General features: G+C 49.1%; 1 protein-coding gene across 4 annotated transcripts in view; it reads right to left on the bottom strand.

The window, feature by feature from the left end:
• Positions 1-19,775, bottom strand: part of PREX1 (phosphatidylinositol-3,4,5-trisphosphate dependent Rac exchange factor 1) — a 204,021-nt gene that overhangs the window by 69,538 nt on the left and 114,708 nt on the right. For all 4 annotated transcript variants that reach the window (XM_055266151.2, XM_063633310.1, XM_055266152.2 and 1 more), the window contains exons 6-7: positions 14,551-14,712; positions 6,976-7,109 (exon numbers count right to left, since the gene is read on the bottom strand). In XM_055266151.2, the coding sequence (XP_055122126.1) occupies positions 6,976-7,109; positions 14,551-14,712 (296 nt within the window). The remainder of the gene's footprint in view (positions 1-6,975; positions 7,110-14,550; positions 14,713-19,775) is intronic.

Genomic DNA, 19,775 nt, shown 5'->3' with positions numbered 1-19,775 from the left:
ACAGGCATGTCTCACCACGCCCAGCTAATTTTTTGTATTTTTAGTAGAGACAGAGTTTCACTGTGTTAGCCAGGATGGTCTCAATCTCCTGACCTTGTGATCTGCCCGCCTTGGCCTCCCAAAGTGCTGAGATTACAGGTATGAGCCACAGCGCTGGCATTATTTTATTTATTTATTTATTTTGAGATAGAGTCTCATTCTGTCGCCCAGGCTGGAGTACAGTGGCACGATCTCGTCCCACTGCAACCTCCGCCTCCCGGGTTCAAGCAATTCTCCTGCCTCAGCGTCTCGAGTAGCTGGGACTACAGGCATGTGCCACCATGCCCGGGTAATTTTTGTATTTTTAGTAGAGACAGGGTTTCATCATGTTGGCCCGGCTGATCTCGAACTCCTGACTTCAAGTTATCCACCCACCTCAGCCTCCCAAAGTCTTGGGATTACAGATATGAGCCACCATGTCCAGCCCGAATTTCTGTTGTTTAAAACCCCCAGTTTCTGGTATTTTGTTACAGCAGCCTGAAGGGACTAAAACAGTTACTCAACAAACATCTGGCCAGAGCTTCCTATGAGGAAGATACCAAGTCAGGAGCCAAGGGAAGTCACTCATCTGTGCATCCAACAAGCATGTGGAGAACACCTACTATGTGCCAGGCACTGTTTTAGCTACTAGGGCTGCACTGCTGAACAAAACGTCTCTGGGAACTCAACTTCTAATATGGAGTTGGAGGCAGGGCACAGAGACAGTCCCTAAGCAAGGTAAATCATACATCAGGTCAGAGGTACTAAATGCTCTGGTGAAGATACAGCAGAAAATGAACTCCCAGAGCTCAAAGGCCACTTGGTGGTGTGCACAGGCCTGTGCTCCAGCAGGTGGGCTGTATGCTCACCAAGAACCAGTGGGTTTGTTCCCATACGACTTGGCTGATGTGTACTTGCTACTGTAAGTGGGTAAATGAAACAGGAGATAGGCTGAGGATTCAGGAATGTGGAAGAGACTTATCTCTCTGATTTTTAAGTTGTAAGTGGTAAAGATGTGGGCTTCTGCTGTGTGTGAGATGGGAGCCACGGAGGGTTGGAGCACAGGCGGAATGGGATGGACTTCGGTTTCAAGAGACTCTCTGTGTCTGCTGGTGGAGAAGGGACTAGAACCAGAGAGGAGACCACTGCAATCATCAAGATGAGAAAGGATGAGGGTGTTGTATGTGTGTTTGTGTGTGTATACACACACATATAAACATATACATACATATGTGCATATACATATTTTTGTAAACTTTGTATTAAAGTATAAAATCCACACAGAAAAAAAATGCCCGAAGAAGCATTAATATGGCTCAATTAACTTTTGCAAGTGAACACATCAGTATCAACATGTTTAGCTCCCCATAGGCACCCCCTTACGCCCCTTTCCCATCACTGCCCTCTTCCCCTGACAAGGGTAACCACTGTCCTGACGTCTAACCCCATAGATTTGCTTTGCCTGTTTTTGAACTTTATACAGACGGAATCACAAGTGTGCACTTTTGTGTCCAGCTTCCTTCACCCAACCTCATGGCTGTGAGTCACCCGTGCTGCTGGGTAGAGTGACATGGCCAGACACCTGGCTTCTTTCCAGTGTGGTGCTGCTGTGAGATTCCTGCACGTGCCTGACAAAGAACATGTGTGCGCATTTCTTTGGGTTAGATACCTGAGGAGCTGAATTACTGAGTGATAAGGAATGTGCATGATTAGCTTTAGGAGATACTGCCAAGCTGTTTTCCAAAATAGTTGTACCGATTTTCCCATGCCCAATAGTGTAGGAACATTCCAGTTGTCCCACATCCTCTATAACTGGTATTTTATGTCTCATTTTGGCCATTATGGTACGTATACAGTAGTAGCTCATTAACATTTAATTTGTAGTTCCCTGATGAGTAAATAACCTCAAACACCACTGTACGTTTATTGGCGATCTGGTGCCTTCTTTTGTGAAAGACTGTCCCTTGTCATTTTTTGTTGAATTGTCTGTCTTTTTCTTAATTATTTGTAGCAGAGGTTGGCAATTTTTCTTCTGAAAAGGGCCAGATAGTACACATTTTCAGTTTTGTAGGCCATACGGTCTCTGTTACAACTATTCAACTCTGCCCTTATGGAATCAAAGCAGCTAAGACTGTATATAAACAAATGGGCATAGCTGTGTTCCAATAAAACTTTATTGACAAAAATAGGCACAGGGCCAAGTGTGGCTACAGTAGGGCCTCTTTATATATTCTGGATGTGAATACTCTGGCCATTATACAAACTGTAAAGACCTTTTCACAGTCTGTGGCTTGTCTTTTCACTCTCCTCACAGTATTTTTTAATGAAATTCTTAATTGTAGTATAGTCTAATGAATTTAGTTCTCCTTTATAACTATACTCTTTGTCCTGTTTAAGACATTTGCTTACCCCTAGATCATGAAGATATTCTCCCATGCTTTCTTGTAGAAGCGTTATTGTTCTACCGTTTACATTTAAATCTATGATCCAGCTGAAGTTGATTTTTGTGTTTGGTATGAGGTAAGGGTCAAGAATCACTTTTTCCCCCACTGGATATCAAACTGACCAAGCACCATTTATTGTATTGCATTGGTGTTTCTGTTGAAATTCAAATGACTGCTTACATGTGGGTCTACTCCTAAACTCACTATTCGATTCCATTACTCTACGTGTCTGTTTTCATACCAATACCACGCTGTCTTAATTACTATGACCTTTCAGCAGGACTTGGAATCTGGTAATAACGGTCCCCTAGCTTGACCTTCTTCATAATTGTCTTAGCTATTTCTGTCTCTGGATTTTCTTGTAAATTTTACAGTCAGCCGATCATTTACACACACACACATACATACATACATACATACATACACACGTACACAAACCCCCTCCTAGAGTATTTATTGGAATTGCACTGAGGTTCTGGGCAAAGTTTGATGACAGGATGGAATGGACTTGCTGATGTAGTTGGTATGGGGATAAGGATAGCTCAAAATCAAGAAGATTCTGGCTTCAGCTCCTGGGCAAATTTCTTTTCCTGACTCCAGACTCAAGCAGATATCAGCTCTTCCTGAGCCTGCCAATCCTAGGATCAGAACGACACTATTGGCTTGTCTTCAGCCTGCAGATGACAGATCTTGGGACCTGTCAGCCTCCATAATCACATGAGCCAACTGCTTATTATAAATCTCTTTACACACACACACACACACACACACACACACACACCCTATTCGGTCTACCTGGAGAATCTTGACTTAATACAAATTTTGGTGCCATTTACTGGTAATGAGGAAGATCCAAGGGGCAGAAGTTAAGATAAAAAACAAAAGCCCTTTAAAACATAATTTAAGTGTGGGCTACATGTGAGACACCCAAATAAAGATATATATTTGTATTTCTTCCACTTGACCACGTACCAGGCCTTATTCTAACCACAGTACATGTGTACCTTTACATGTTTTACTCCATGAAATGAGGACTACTTTTATCCCCATATAATGGGTAGGAAAACACAGGCGCAAACAGCTGACATAATTTGCTCAAGGTTGCACAGATGGTAAGCAGAGCGTCTGTGTTCTTTTTTTCTTTTTTTTTGAGACAGTCTTGCTCTGTCCCCCAGGCTGGAGTGCAGTGGCACCACCTCAGCTCACTGCAACCTCCGCCTCCCGGGTTCAAGCGATTCTCCTGCCTCAGCCTCCCGAGTAGCTGGGATTACAAGTGCGTGCCACCACACCTGGCTAATTTTTTTGTATTTTTAGTAGAGACGGGGTTTCACCATGTTAGCCAGGATGGTCTCAATCTTCTGACCTCGTGATCCACCCTCCTCAGTCTCCCAAAGTGCTGGGATTACAGGCATAAGCCACCACACCCAGCCCTCTGTGTTCTTAATGGCGACACACTACTGCTGCCTCTAAGATGCTAAGCAGGGGGTTGAGATGCATGAGACTTTGCTCTTTGGGGTCCTCGTTTCCCCTTCTGGAGGATGGGAGGTGGGTTTTTAAAACACTCCCTCCCGTTTTCCACTTCTGACACCCAAGGAGCCTCTGCTTTTGAATTCGCCCAGAAGCACTGTGAGTCAGAGACCTCCCCTGACCCATGTCCTGGATGGGTGGTGCCCTGCATGACCCAGGCAAAGACAAACACAGTCAGCAGTCACCAAGCCACTCCAGGCATTGCCTGCACCCACATCAGACTCAGGCAGGGAGATCCACCCACCATTGCCCAATCTCCTGGGCCACTCAGAGCTCAGCCCTCTGGCTCTCCATCCAGAGGCAGGAATGCTGGCTGCCTGCCAGCTTCTCTCAAGAGACACATGCGCCCTTTCCCTGCAGCCAGCCCAGCTCACTTGTGGAAATGAGGTGGGGAATAGCCTTCAAAGAGCTCAGGGCGCCCAGAAGGAAGGCCCTAGGGAGCCCACTTGGAATCTGGTACTATCAGAATCAGCTGCTGTCCCTGCACAGGTGAGACAGCCCCAGAGGAGGCAGAGCCTGCACCCGGAAGCCAAAGGTTGAGTAAACTCAGCTAAAAGTTGGGAGCAGGTCACAGAGGCCTAAAGGGACATTCTGTTTTCCAAACCCCAGTGTTCTGGGAAAAGTGCCTGCTCCAGACTGCTTGGGGCAGAGCGGTGGGGCAGGGCTCAGGGTGGACATTGGCAGCAGCCCTGAAACTACCCAAGGAGGACTCTGAGGACAGCCCCAGAGAGACCAGAAAGGAGGGAGGGAAAGAGGAGAAGGGGGCGTTCATGAGGGGACAGCAGGACATGGGACAGACAGACCTCAAGAAGTGGGCGAGAATGAAGGAGCAAATGAGAAAGAGCCACGCTGAGCCAGCCACTGGGAGATAGCGGAAGCAGGAGGCCCAGGCCCTCACAGGAAGGGCCAAGCCCAGAACAGGGGGGAAAGGGCAATGGGAAAGGGCCTGTGGTTTCAGAGCCTCCTGTGCACCAGGTGCTATACCTGTGCGACCACACCAGAGCCAAGTTAACAACAATGGTGCTGGCAGCTACTATGCTGTGCACCCACTATGTCCCAGGCACACTCACATATCTGATCTTCAATGGTCCTAAGAGGTACATACGATCATTCACTCTGTTTTACAGATGAGGAAGCTGAGGCACAGAGAGGCAAAGTCACAGAGCTACAAAGGCGGCTAAACAGGGATCCAATGGGGGGCCTAGCTCTTAACCAAACACTACTACAAGGAGGGGCTGATTGCCTCACTTTACAGAAGAGAAAACGAAGGCTCAGAGAGGCCCACTAGAGGAGGAGGACAGTGGGAAGCCCACACATTGGCATGGAGCATCATTACTCATCCAGTGGTAAGGTTTCTCACCACACCTTGGGAGGCCAGCACAGACAGACAAGGAGACTGAGGCTTAGAGATGGTCAGTGGCATGGCCTAGGACACAAAGCAAGTTACAGGAAAATGCTGAAAGTAGGGCCTAGGGCCTGGACCTCAGGCCTCAGCTCTAGCCTTTGCTAGACAGAGGAGTTAAGAAGCCTCTGGAACATCACTATTTTGTTCCTAAGACAAAGTAACAGCAAAGAGAATTTGAAAAGTGCTGCAGGGGTCAGCTGAGACCATCCTATACCTGCTGAACATGAAAACTTAAAGTCAGGAATCTCTCTGTGCCAATCCACCCACCCACCCATGCATCCAACCATCAGTTCCCGCCAACTACTACAGTCATCCAACCCCCGCATCCATCTCCTAATTTCCCCTCTCTCCAGTCATTCACCCATCCATCCACTCAGTAGTCCAACTGTCCCACTTTCCCTCCCAGAGCCCAACCACCTCGGCAACTATCAACCAACCACCTACCAATCCATCAACATGCCAACCAACTGGCCATCCATCCACTAATCTCCAAACCTCCATCACCAACCCACCTTCCCAATTATATAACCACCCAGCCTTCCATCCATCTACCCATTCACTCAACACACCATACCTGAAGGCCCCAATCTACCATTCGTCTAGACACATATCTGCCAGTCTTCATATCCATTTCTCTAACTGCCTGAACATCCACACATGCCCCCAGCTTTCCATCTATTCCTCCATCCAGCCATCTCCTAAACCTCCAAGCATTCAAACATTCATTCACTCACACACACGTCAATTCCAACATCCATCCACATTCCTTCCTTCCCTCCCTGCCTCCTTCTATTTACCATCCATTCACCTCCCAAAACCCCAGCCATCTGCGCCTCATCCCGTGTGCCCACATAACCCATCACCACACTTCCCATCACACATGCACCTGCCTCCACCTACCTACTCAGCCAACCATCCACTTACTCCTAGACTCTACAGAGTGCAAGAAGCACCAGTGAAAGACACAAAGAAGGTGGAGAAACTACCCTGACCCTCCAAAAACTGAACAGTGAAAGAGCTTCGCTCCTCTTGAACCCTCAACTTTTAGATCTTAGAATTACAGGATGTGGGTGTCACAAAGAACCTCCTAGTTTCCACAGTCATCTAGACCTATGCTATCCAATATGGTAGCCACGAGCCACAGGTAGCTACTGAGCACTTCAAAAGTGCCCAGGACAAATTTAGGTGTTTTGTGAGTATAACATACACACCAGATTTTGAGAACTTAGTGTAAAAACAAAAACCCACAACACAAAATATCTCTTTAATATTTTTTTAAAATAATAATTACATGTATAATTATAATTGAATATAATATTCTAATATTTGGGGATCTATTAGGTTAAATAAAATATATTATTTAAATTCATTTTACCTGTTTCTTTTTACTTTTTTAAATGTAGCTACCAGAACATTTAACATAACACGTGGCTTGCATTGTATTTCTACTAGACAGCACTGATTTAGAACAAACCCCTCAACTCACAGGAAAGGGAGGCCCAGAGAGGGAAGTGACAAGCCTAGGGCATCACCTGGAGAAGGTAGCAGGCCAGACCCCATCCCAGCCTCCTGGCCACTCACCTGGATTTCCGCTTGCAGTAGACGAGAAGGTTGTCGAAGAGGAAGAAGGCCCTTTCCTGGATGTTGCCCGCGGAGATCTTTAACAAAGTCCCTTGCAGGAGGAGCTGAGTGCAGATGTCTGTGAGGTTGGAACCCTGGGAGAGCAATGAGGACGCAGTGAATGAGCCAACCCAGGAACATCCCCTTCCTTTCCCAGAGACAGAACCTACTACCACCTCCTGCCACAGGCCAAAAACTCCACCAGCAAGTCTGTCAATGGACAGAAAATCAATACAACGTGATTAGTGGCTTCTATCTGCTGAGCATGCCAGGAAAATCCTGGGGAGGGCACACTGATGTGACCGCATGTCCCTTTTACAGGAGGGACTTGGGACTCAGGGAGGAGTAACTCACCTAGCTCATACAGCTAATAGTAGGTCCTAGTCAGCATCTGGGTATGTTTTGGTTCAGTTTTTGTTTTTTGGGTTTTTTGTTTTTTTTTTTTTTTGAAACGGAATTTTGCTCTTGTTGCCCAGGCTGGAGTGCAATGGCGCGATCTCGGCTCACTGCAACCTCCGCCGCTTGGGTTCAAGGGATTCTTCCTGCCTCAGCCTCCCGAGTAGCTGGGATTACAGGCATGCACCACCATGCCCAGCTAATTTTGTATTTTTTTAGTAGATACAGGGTTTCACCATGTTGGTCAGGCTGGTCTTGAACTCCTGACCTCAAGCGATCCAACTGCCTCGGCCTCCCAAAGTGTAGGGATTACAGACATGAGCCACCACGCCTGGCCTCGTTCAGTTTTTATTGTGGGTTTTTTTTCACCTATTCCTTCCCCACTATTTATTTATGTCTTGACTTGTTACTATATCTCCCCCACCTGAATGCCCCTTTGGTAAGGACAGGGCCCGAATCAACTATGTGCCCTACGTATGCCCAGCACCCACAACACTCTCTAGCACACAGTAGGTGCTCAACAAATGCAATGTGCAAACCATCAGGGGCAGGATCCTGTGGGCATTCCATCTAGCTAAGCTAAAGATGTACATGTCGATCCCAAACCTGGTCACCTATGCTGAGCGGCAGGGGAAGGGGTGACAAAGATGTGCATGAAGTTCACTAAATGTCAGTGAGGTTCCAGGCAGTGTGGCTGGGAAAGGCATCAGGGAGGAGTGAACAGATCTTGGAAGACAAAAATTAAGATAAAGAGGCTGGCCGGGCGCAGTGGTTCATGCCTGTAATCCTTTGGGAAGCTGAGGCAGGAGGATTACCTGAGGTCAGGAGTTCAAGACCAGCCTGGCCAACATGGTGAAACCCCATCTCTACAAAAATACAAAAATTAGCCAGGCATGATGGCAGGTGCCTGTAATCTCAGCTACTCGGGAGGCTGAGGCAGAGAATCGCTTGAACCTGGGAGGCAAAGGTTGCAGTGAGCCGAGATAACGCCACTGCACTCCAGCCTGGGTGACAGAGCAGGACTCTGTCTAAAAAAAAAAAAAAAAAGATAAAGAGGCTGAGGGCAGGGAAGCAGAGAAGGGAAGGTCCTGGCTGGGAGGGCTCCTTAGAGCTGGGAGGGCTGCTTAGAGCCTGGGATCACACAGGTCTCCCTGAAGCCAAGAGGACCCAGGCAGGGGCAGAGAGATCCCAAAGTTCAAAGAGACAAGAAAAGAGACCTCGGTGGGCACAGAATGCCAAATGAGGCAGCCCCTCCGCTGTCCCTCAATCCACATCCCTCTTCTGTCATTTTGGGGAATGGAGTCTTCCCTGGTACTTGGCTGCCCAGCCACAGACTACATCTCCAAGCCCCCCTTGTGCCAGGTGTGGTCACATGACTAAGTTATCACCAATGTGCCTCACTGCCAGGGCACATTCTTGAAAGAAAATGGCTTCCCTCCCCTTCCTCCCTTTCCTCTTTCCACAGGCTGGGGTGGTGGGATACACTGCAGCAGATGGTGGGGCAAGGAGCTGGAGGGAACCTGGGTCCTGGCAGAGCAGAGCTGCCCACCCCAGCCTGACTGTCCGCCTCTGCACTACTAATGAGAACAGCGTTGCAATGCTAATGAGCCACCTTCCTGAGGCAGCTGCATCGCTTCCTTACAGCAGTCAACCGCGGACTTTAATTAATACAATAAGGTACAGACAACAGGGTGCCACGGACATTTGGGCCCAAGGAATATTATGCAAAAGCAGTGTTTCAAGGGAGTTTCACATGACAGACCGGCAGATTACAATGAAGAAAGAAACAAGAAGTGATGTTGCCCCTGCCTGGAAATGAACTTGGGGAGGAGAGAGGGAGAATTATTCACAAAATCTCCCTCCCCAAACACTGAACACCCAGAACCAACATGGAGTTCCTACCCCACTGGGACCTGCTGACTCAATTCTTTCTGAGACCCAGGAAGGAGAACTGGTTCCGGCAGCTGAGAAGCCAGGCTGTCTGCTAACGGCCTACAAGGTGCTCTCTCGCTGCTGTTAGAGCTGGTCTGCTCTGTGCCCGTGGTCCAGTTGGGTACAACAAACCCATTCACTCAACAGTGCCAGAGACCCCTCTGGAGACTGGGAAAGCAGCTTCCTTGTGGGCGAGAGCTGTGCAGCCAGGACAGGAGCCTGCACTTGTTATCACACATCACAGCCTTCGGCTTGGCTGGGGGCCAGGAGGGCATGGATGCTTGCATGCCCACAGGCAGATCTCAGCTTTCCAGTGAGGTAGCAGCCTGCTGCACCAAGACTCAGGGCTGTCATGAGGAAGAGCCCCTGGGACCCCTAGCATCCTCACAAACAGGGTGACAGGGACTCCCTGGGGCTTCATCATGGCCCATGGGCAGCACACGGCAGACACCGGTTCAGCAGTCCCTGGAGCCCACATGCCTCCCCTTCCTTTTGCCTTGGCTCCCTTATGCCCACCCACCAGCCCTTCCAGGCTCCAAAGGGGAAGTTGAAGAAGAATCTGGTACCTGGCCCAGCTGCCAAGCCACAAGGTCACAGAGCCCTAGAACCCTGCTGCCAAGGCCATCTCGGGGGACCTAGGAGAGGAAGTCCGCCAGCCTGGGAAGCTGCCTCTCCAGCCTTGGCCAAGCACCACCTGGCAAACTGCAGCTGAAATGCCAAGCACACTACAGGGGGATACCCCCTCCACCCCAGCCCTGCTGAGAAGCCCAGCCACACTCTTGATCTCCCTGAAATCCTTGAATCCAGGTCAAGGGTGGTGCTAGGGGTTGGATGCACAGGGAAGAGGCTGAGCACCAAGAGATGTGGACCAGTCAGGACTACAGACCTCCTTCCTTCCAGACATGCACACCCAACCATGCTGGAGATGACAAAACCTTATACACTCAAAGCCAATACATGCATAGGGGCAGCCACATGCCACGAACTGTCCTAAATATCTTGTACAAACTCAGCTAATCCTCAGGACAATTCTCATTTTACAGATGAGGAAACCGAGGCACAGCGTGGTGAAGTGACTTGTTCATGGTCACATAGGTGGTAAGGCAGTGAGGTGGAACTTGAACCCAGACAAGCAGCCTCCACTCCCCCACCTGCTCACCTCTAACTCAGGCCGCTCTTCGAAGATGACCTGAAGATTTTTCTTTGCAATCGATAGTCTAGAGCAGGAGTCTCCAAGGGGAGAGACCATGTCCCACTGGGAGCCCAAAGCACTCCAGGGAGGGTAGGAAAAAAATATGAGCGCTTTTGTACTGATTTTGTTTCCTCACTCCTGTTTCCTTCTTTCCCCTTGTGGGTGAGGGTGAGTGAGCAGTTGATCATCTCTTAAACCAGGGCTGCCAGAGCCAGAGCCAGAAAATGGAGTGCCTTCCTTCCTTCCTTCCTTCCTTCCTTCCTTTCCTTCCTTCCCTTCCTTCCTTTCCTTCCTTCCTTTTCCTTCCTTCCTCCCTCCCTCCCTCTCTTTTTTTTTGATGGAGTCTAGTTCTGTCGACCAGGCTGGAGTGTAGTGGTGTGATCTCAGCTCACTGCAACCGCCTCCCAGGTTCAAGCAATTCTCCTGCTGCAGTATCCCGAGTAACTGGGATTACAGGCGTGCTCCACCACACCTGGCTAATTTTTCGATGTTTAGTAGAGACAGGGTTTCACCGTGTTGACCAGGCTGGTCTCAAACTCCGGGCCTCAGGTGATCCACCTGCCTTGGCCTCCCAAAGTGCTGGGATTACAGGTGTGAGCCACCGTGCCAGCCCTGCTTCTTTCTTATTAAGAGTACACATTTCCTTTTTTATCACTGTGAGCTTCACATGGAAGTCCATGGGGCTGCATCTGGAGTGTGCCTCTGAGGAGGCGCAGCCCACACTGGGCACAAGTTCTAGTCAAAGCTCTTGGATGCTTTTTCCATCTAAAAAAAATAAATAAAGAGATCCCACTTTGCTGCCAGGGCTCCTCCTGACATGTATTGGGTGTTTTCTCTGAGCCAGGCACTGCCGAGGACTCTGTAAGCATCAACTCCCCTGTCCTCAAGTGACCCATGACGGGAGTACTCCCATGATCCCGACTTCGCAGATGAGGAAACTGAGGCAAAGGAATCTCTCCCCATGGAGGGGGTTTCTCATTCGCTCACTTGCAAGGTATTGTGACACACTGCCATTTCCCTGTGCTCAGCAAAAGGATTCGTGGCTTCACTTACCTGGTTTTAACTAAACCAGTCTCATGACAAACAGTGGCTCACAAAGGATCAGGGGGTAAAAAACACACATATGGGAGATCAAATTCATGAATGATGCAACCTCAAGCAAACAGCAAGAAAGTGGCCAAGACAAGACTCCCCTTGCTCCAAAAGCAAGCCCCTTGTCAGACAGCTTTCAAGAGAGAGATGACAGCTATCTGATCAGATTAGCAAGAGGTCACACAGAAAGATGGGAAAGGATCAAGAGACTATGTCAAATAAAGATGTGCAATCACTGTCATTAACATGAACTACCCCCTAAGGCATGCTGTCCTCAGAGACTGTAACTACTAACAGATAGCATGGAAGCAGCTCCACTATTAGACGTTATTTTTTCTAGCTAGAACGTATTATTTTCACAAGTCACCTTGAGGAACAAACTATTTTAAAAACCTTTCTATTTCATAGAAAACAATTTCACATTTTTCAAAGGACATTCATATTCCACACCTCACTTTATCTTCCAAATGAAACCAAAAAAATAACTTCAGAGATATTATCACTAAAATTAAACAAATAGGAGAAAATAAGGCCCACCAGGCAGGACAAACTTACTCGAGGCAGGGCAAACTTACTCAAGGCAGGGCAGTCTGTAAGTTACAGGGCTGGGCCTCAAAACCAAGCCCCTGTGCCTCAGCTGCCTCATCTATAAAATGGGGATAACAGCACCTCCCTTGGAGGGTTGGAAGCTTGTAACAGGTACTAAATAACTGCCAGCAATTCTTATTTTAAGTCACTTTATTTTCTATTGCATCCAGAAACACTGGCCACTGAGGGCCACTGAGTTCTCAAACTGTACATGTTTAGGGTCATAAAGGGTTTTAGAGACCCTTGGTTCCCATTTCCCTAGGCCCTTACCAGAAAAAAGGCATCTGGAAATCACTTCTGCTGCAGCTGCCGAGGAGCTTGCTCAATACCCTCTCCTCCGGGGCCCATATGAGAAATTTCTTTTCCAACTGAGTGCCAGGAAACTCTCTGTCTCCCAGAAGAACTGCTCTGCTTCTTCCTTTTTTGACAATATTAGGTAACTTATGTATGTTGCTCTTTTCACGTTGGCTTCCAGGAAACTCAAAGCCCAAATAGACAGATGTTTAAATTAGTCACCTCTATTTGCTCTTGAAGTTCAAAGTGGCCATGTGACCCATTTCTGGCCAATGCAATGAAAGGGGACACCTGCATGGGGCTTCTAGAAAAGGTTTTCCTCCACCAGGGAAGAGATCTCCCCACTAACTACCCTGGCCATGCCCCTGTCTCCTCCAGTTTTGAACACATGGTGCCTGCAGCTGCCGCCTTCATGGAAGCATGAGGGAAAGAAGAGGATCACCAGAGACCAAATCAGACCTCTGACATCATAAGGCTGAGATGAGAGTCTTCAAGGATGCATCCTAACTGACACACCTGAGGATCAGGCAACTTTCAGATGCAGGAAACAGAAACCAAGCCATGTACTTTTAAGCAAAAAAGGAACAAGGGGCTTTACTTATTCACTGAAGGGGCTAGAGGAGCCAGGAATCCAGGCCGAGGGCCCCAGGAAATCAGCCACACTGCAGAACTCACCCACCAGGGGAGCCACTGCCCCTGCCCCAGGTGGGAAAGGAGAATCAGAACATCACCTGTCCAAGCTCAGGCTCCAGGAAAAGGCTCCCCAGGTGGCATCAAGGATTCAGTAGTTGTTGCCTCAACTGTCAACTACAAAGCCAGCCCGTGGCTGCTACCCCACCAACAATAAAAAAGGAACGCCTAGGCCATGCATCTGACACGCAGGAAGCTGGCACCCGGGCCGTCTTCTAATGTTACCACGGAAAGCCAAACACATCCATGGCTGTGCTTTGCTGCAAAAATAGCACAAGGGGTGGCCTCCGCCCCACTTCCACCTTCCAAATCTCAAGCAGCTGGATCTGATCTTGGCCAGACCCCAAATCATATCCCAAACTGAAGCCGGGAAATAGACCTCTTCACTCTCCAGCCTCGGTTGGGCAGGAAGGCCCAGCAGAAGGAGCACGGGGGACATGGCAAGTGGATTGGCCAATCCACAATATCCACCCCTCCCTGAACGCAGCCCCTCTCCTCTCTGCAGCCAAACCCGTAACCTCACAGCAATACAGCCTCACATTTAAGATTCCCCAGCACAGAGAAAAGAACTAGAAATCTCAAATACGGCAAGTGACTCCAAAGGCTAGAAAATCCAAAGGGCCTACGGCATATGATTCGTGTAACAATCTCTGCCCGAGAGACTTTCATCTTCCCTCTTAATCTCCTGTTCCAGCTGTATTTACTCTGATATGGATTTTTTTCATGTATTCATATTTTCCCATTTCCTTCTACGGATTCATAGGAAACCTCTAATAATCTAAGGAAGACACGGGGGCTTAAATCCAACGATCTCAAGAACCCTATCCCCTAATAATCCTGATAGTAATATCAATAGCTACCACTTATTGAGTACCTACCATGTACCAGGTACAGATGAGGATACTGAAGTTCAGAGAAGTGATGACATTTGCCTAAAGTCACCCAGCAAAGGAGTGTCAAAGCCAGAATTCTGTCCTGGAGTGGACGCTAAAACCCTACCCTTGACATTGGCATCAATAGCTCAAAGGCCTCCACATACCAGGCAATGCATGAAAGAGAAGGCGTGGGGAGATAACAGGGGATGGTGGGGACTGAAGGAAACTAGAGGCTCCAGTGACTATTTCCATGAGATATAGAGGCCCAGTGTCACCAAGTTTTTAAGAGGAACTTGAAATGCGAATTTGTATTTGGATTTAATTGAAAAATAATTAAGCAATCTTTTGCAAACACTCTGTAGGCCAAACAAAATACATTGCAGACTGAACCAGGTGCCCAGGCCTCAGTTCGTGCCTGCAGCTATGCACCTCCTGGCCCCCTACAGCCCAGGAGGCCCCCTCTTGTCCTGTACACACCTCCCAGCCTTCGATGTGGGACTGCAGCTGCTCCAGGGCTTCCAGCTTCTCCATCTGCCGCTTGGTCTCATTGATGTTGGAGCAAACGGTCTTCATGGCCTGCAGGGCACTCTGGACCGCGGGGTGGTCTGGGTGCTTGCCAGGAGTTCTCTTGGCCAGCTCCTGGGGTAGAATAGAGGTGGGGAGAAGAAAGCAAGACATCAATCCAGAGGAGACCCAGGCCACAGCTGAACCCAAGAAAACAGACAAAAACTCCTCGCCTGGTGGACATTACATTCTAGTAAAGGAAATGAGTCAAAGCAAAGCAAAGAAAACTCAGGTATGGAATCCAATGTCAAGCAGTGGTAAACACTAGAAAGACAAATCAGAATGAGGGAGAGGGAAGCATTGTTTCACAAGGAGGTCAGGGGAGGCCTCTCTCTGGAGGTGATGTTTGATCAGAGACCCTGGATAGAGCAAGAGAGAGAGCCCTGCAAAAACCCAAGGGGAGAGCCTGCCGGGCAAGGGGCACCGTGGTGCAAAGGGTCTGAGGTGGGCACATGTCTGGTATGTAATGAAGAACAGAAAGGAGGCAGTGTGTCTGGGGTGGAGTAAATGAGAGAGAGAAAAACAGAGAGATCCGTGGTCACAGAGGTGGCCCCAACACTGCTCCTCCCCAGGCCCGGTTTTCTTATCGTAAGATGGGCATAAAAAATACGCCTTCACAAGGATATGGGACTGAGCATGTGAAGTGGCTCTCAATCCATGAGAAGCCCCCTGTCCCCACCAGTTCCCACTGCCAGCTCACCCCTCAACTCAGACGCAGGCTGGGACATTGCAAAGGCCAGGTCAGTCTTAATTGAACATTCCAGCCAGTAAATGTGATGGGAGAGGAACTGAGGAGGAAGGGATTAGCTGGGACTTGAGATATCAGGGAAGATTTTTCAGGCCAAATTACCCAAATCACCCAACCGCCCTCGTCAGTCTTTCATCCCTAACTGTGCTGGCAGAGATAATTTTCTTTAATCATCTGACCCAGAAACACGCCTAACAGCTCCAGTCTCTCCCCTACGCCCTATCTCTCCGCTCCCTCGACGATCCACATAACGTCCCCGCAGATGTGACACTCTTGCATCGTAGTTAGGAGCACAAATGTAGGTTCAAGGGCTGACTCTGCCCCTCACTGTCTGGGTGACCTTGGGCCAGTCCCCTCTCTATCCTGGGCCTCGGCTTCATCATCTGCAAACCTGTGATGATGAGGATGATGGTGATGACGATGGCAGCAATTAATGTCTACTGAGCCTTCGCTCCACGTTTTTAAGGTAGCTTCTGTTATTAGACCATTTAACAGATGAGGGGACTGAGGCACAGCAAGAAAGTCTAAGGCCTCAAAGAAGTACAAGGAGGAACTGGGATTTGAACCCAGGCTGTCTGGTGCTGCTCATGGTTGTGGTAAGGGATAAATGAGGTACTGTAGGAAAAGCACCAAGTACATATATAGTAAGCACTCAATATATGCGAGCCATTAGCATTCTCCTTGCCGTATGACAACACGCTAGCTGTAACTGTGAGCAGCAATTTGCCACAAAAGGGTATTGTTCTGAGCACTCCCTGGAGAAAACCAACTCCAAACACATCCCTTCTCCATTCACTTATTTTCTGCCCTGCCAGAAAACAAACGTCCTCTTTTCTGAAAACCAGGTCCTAAGATTCCCAAGGCCCAGCTGGTCTGCATCATCAGGCCCCTGGGACTTTGCTGAGCTCTTGCCATGCACCCAGGCAATGTGCCCAAAGGATGCAAAAAAAGGGAGATGGAGCCCTTCTCTTCCTCTGGAGGCCCCAGCAATGAGGCTGGAAAGGCACTTCCCTGGGGGCTTGAGAGAGGCCCAGAGAGCAGCGCCATATGCTGAAAATGCTGGTGATCAATCAAAGGAGAAGCAAGCCCGGAAGGCTTCAGGAGGAAGCAACACGAAGGCAGGCAGGGCACCCAGGGCCAGCTCTGCTAATGCGGAGTGTATTTTGACTCATTCTTCACTCAGCAAATACTGGCTGAGCAACTGGTGTGAGCCTGAGCTGTGGAGGCTGGGCAGAGAACAAGACGGTCCCCTGGGAGCTCATGGTCAAGAGTGGACCGTTCAAGAAGGTAATGACTATTACTACTACCAACAGTAACAAAAGTTAATACTCAGCGAGCCCTCGTGCTCCTGTCAAGCTCATTTGATCCTCACGTCAACTCTATCAGGTAGGCATCGTTATTCCTCTCATTTGACAGATGCAAGACCTGAGGCACAGAGAGTTCAGGCCGTTTGTCCAAGGTCACACAGCACATCTGAGCCCACCCAGTCTGACTCCAGAGTCTGTGCTCTAAATCCCCATGCTATTTACAACTTTTCAGACAGTTAAGTACAAATACTTTCCTCTCAAATAAACACATAATTTATATGAATTAAAGGGACAATGAGTGAGGGAAGTGCCGTGGTCTGAGAAGGTCTCTCTGGAAAGACAGGCTTGCGAGCGAAGCTTGAATGAGGTGAGGCCACGGGCCGCACCACATCTGCAGGAATAGCACTCCAGGAAGGAGAAGAGCACGTGCAAAGGCCCTGAGGCAGCTAGAAGCAGCAGGGAGGCCAGCAGAGATGCAGCAGAGCGAGCGAGAGAGAGGGATGGACCACAGATTCAGACAAGCATGCCAAGGCCAGATCACATTAGGCCGCAGTGGGGTGTTTGGGTTTCCTCCCAAGAGCATGGGGAGATAATGGGGGTATGAGCAGAGGCCTGACACCATCCTCTCACCCTTTAAAGGACCTCCCTGGCTGCTGACAGGAGGATGCACGGGATGGAATGTGCAGTGAATATAAAGTGAGAAGACCAGTTATGGCTACTGCCAACATCCAGGCAAGAGCAGAGGGTGGCACAGAAGCTCTGTGCTTCATTCACTCCATGAACACATGTATCTACTCAGCCAGGCTCCAGTGTACCTGGCCCCATGTTGGGCTCTCTATTGTGCACAGATGATGGCAGACACTCCCCTAAGCCATCAGCCTGCTTGTTGGCATGTCCACAAAGTTACAATACAAGACCGTGATCTTATGACCATATTCAGTAATTCCGTTCCATTCAGCAAAGCTACCCCAGTCCCAGGTTCCCTGAAGTGGTTTTTGGCATCTGCACCTTTGTGAGGCCAGCCAAGGCCAGGGAGTGAATGTGGCCAGTCAGCTCCTGGTGGGCAGGGACAGAAGCTGCCAGTTAGTGAGACCACCGCCCCAGGTTCTACCCATCATCCCTTTCATCCAAAGCAGGGGTCAAATGACAGTCCAAGGACCGAGTCCAACCCATCACCTGTTTTTGTAAAAAAAAGTTTTATCGGAACCCAGCATCCTCATTCACTGACATATTGTCCGTGGTTGCTTTTACACTACAATGACAGACTGTATGGACCCCAAGGCCCAAAATATTTACTATCTGGTCCTTTGATGGAAAAGTTTGCTGGCCCTTTGTTAAAAGCAACAGAACTGATTCTTAGCTGAGCACGAGGGCACCTGGAATAAAGGCCACATGCCCAGTCCGCCTGGACATGAAGTTCTCGCGGATGGGGCACGAGCAGAAGTGCCAGGTGCAGTTTCCCTTCTCCTTTCCCTCTTCCTTGGCTGGAATGTGGGCATGCTGTGAGCACCTGAAACCCTGGTGGTGAGGGCCACACTTCAGGGTTGGCAGAACTTGGTACTGTCAGCATGGAGCCACCATGCTGCCCTGGACTGCCTTGACAGAAACAAACTTAGATGTTGTTTAAGCCACTCTTGTTTCAGAGCTCTGTCACTGCAGCTAAAACATATCCTATTACAAAAGACCCCATCGTGTTGTGGCACTTGGGATAAATTCACCACGAAACTGTGTTCTTCCTTCTGCTGGCTCTATTTGGCTTGGCCATCAGTGAAATTACTTTGCCCCTCAATGGCCCTAGCAGGCAGGTGCTTTTACTATCCCCACTTGACAGATGAGGAAGCTGAGGCTCACACAGAGGCAAGGTCTCCTGCCCAAGGTCATGGACAGCTAAGCGGCTACACGGTCCAGCTCCAGAGCTCACATTTCTGAATCACTATTCTGTGATTCTCCAGCCTGAGGCCCTGGGCCTCTTCCCACCTCCCCTGATAAATAGGAAGCCCTCACCACTTTTATTCTTGAAACTAAAACCTCATGGGCCCACGGCACCCCTCTGATGGGCACTGCCACCATATCTGCTCCTCCCAAACCCTGGATGTTGGAATCTCAGTGATCCTCCTCCAGTGGTTCCCTGTGGGGCTGCCAACACCCAGTAGTTAGTAAAAGTGAAAAAAAGGCTGTTTCCCTTTTCTATCTGGCCGCCTCTATCTCTATTCTTGCTCTAGGTCAGTGGCAGGGGTAGGGAATTGAAACCAAGCAAGACCTGGCCAGGCCCATGGCTGGACCAAAGCCACAGGGGAAGTGTTAGCTTTGGTGTCTTGGTTCACAGGGGCATGTTGGCTCCACTCTGTGGAGCTCCAAAAAATGAGGGCCCATTCCTGCCTCCAGGCCTTTGGACTTGCTGTTTCCTCTCCCGGCACACTCCTCAAGATCTCAAGAAGTAACGGCCAAGCACAGTGGCTCACGCCTGTAATCTCAGCACTTTGGGAGGCCCAGGCGGGCGGATCACGTGGTCAGGAGTTCGAGACCAGCCTGACCAGCATGGTGAAACCCCGTCTCTACTAAAAATACAAAAATTAGCCGGGCATGGCGGCACGTGCCTATAGTCCCAGCTACTTGGGAGGCTGAGGGAGGAGAATCGGTTGAACCCGGGAGGCGGAGGTTGCAGTGAGCCGAAGGTTGCGGTGAGCTGAGATCGCACCACTGTACTCCAGCCTGGGTGACAGAGCAAGATTCCATCTTAAAAAAAAAGAAAAGAGAAGAAATAACACAAGCCAGGCATGGTGGTTCACGCCTGTAATCCCAGCACTTTGGGAAGCCAAGGTGGGCAGATCACCTGAGGTAAGGACTTCAAGACCAACCTAGCCAACATGACAAAACCCCATCTCTACTAAAAATATAAAAATTAGCCAGGCATGGTGGTGCACACCTGTAATCTCAGCTACTTGGGAGGCTGAGGCAGGAGAATCGCTTGAGCCCGGGAGGCAGAAGTTGCAGTGAGCCAAGATCAGGCCCCTGCACTCCAGCCTGGGCAACAGAGTGAGAATCCATCATAAAAAAAGAGGCAACATAGTGCTATATAAAAA

The sequence above is a fragment of the Symphalangus syndactylus genome, chromosome 24 (genome assembly GCF_028878055.3).
Source record: "Symphalangus syndactylus isolate Jambi chromosome 24, NHGRI_mSymSyn1-v2.1_pri, whole genome shotgun sequence".
NCBI classification, from domain to species: domain Eukaryota; kingdom Metazoa; phylum Chordata; class Mammalia; order Primates; family Hylobatidae; genus Symphalangus; species Symphalangus syndactylus.
This window is presented reverse-complemented; position numbering and strand designations above follow the sequence as displayed.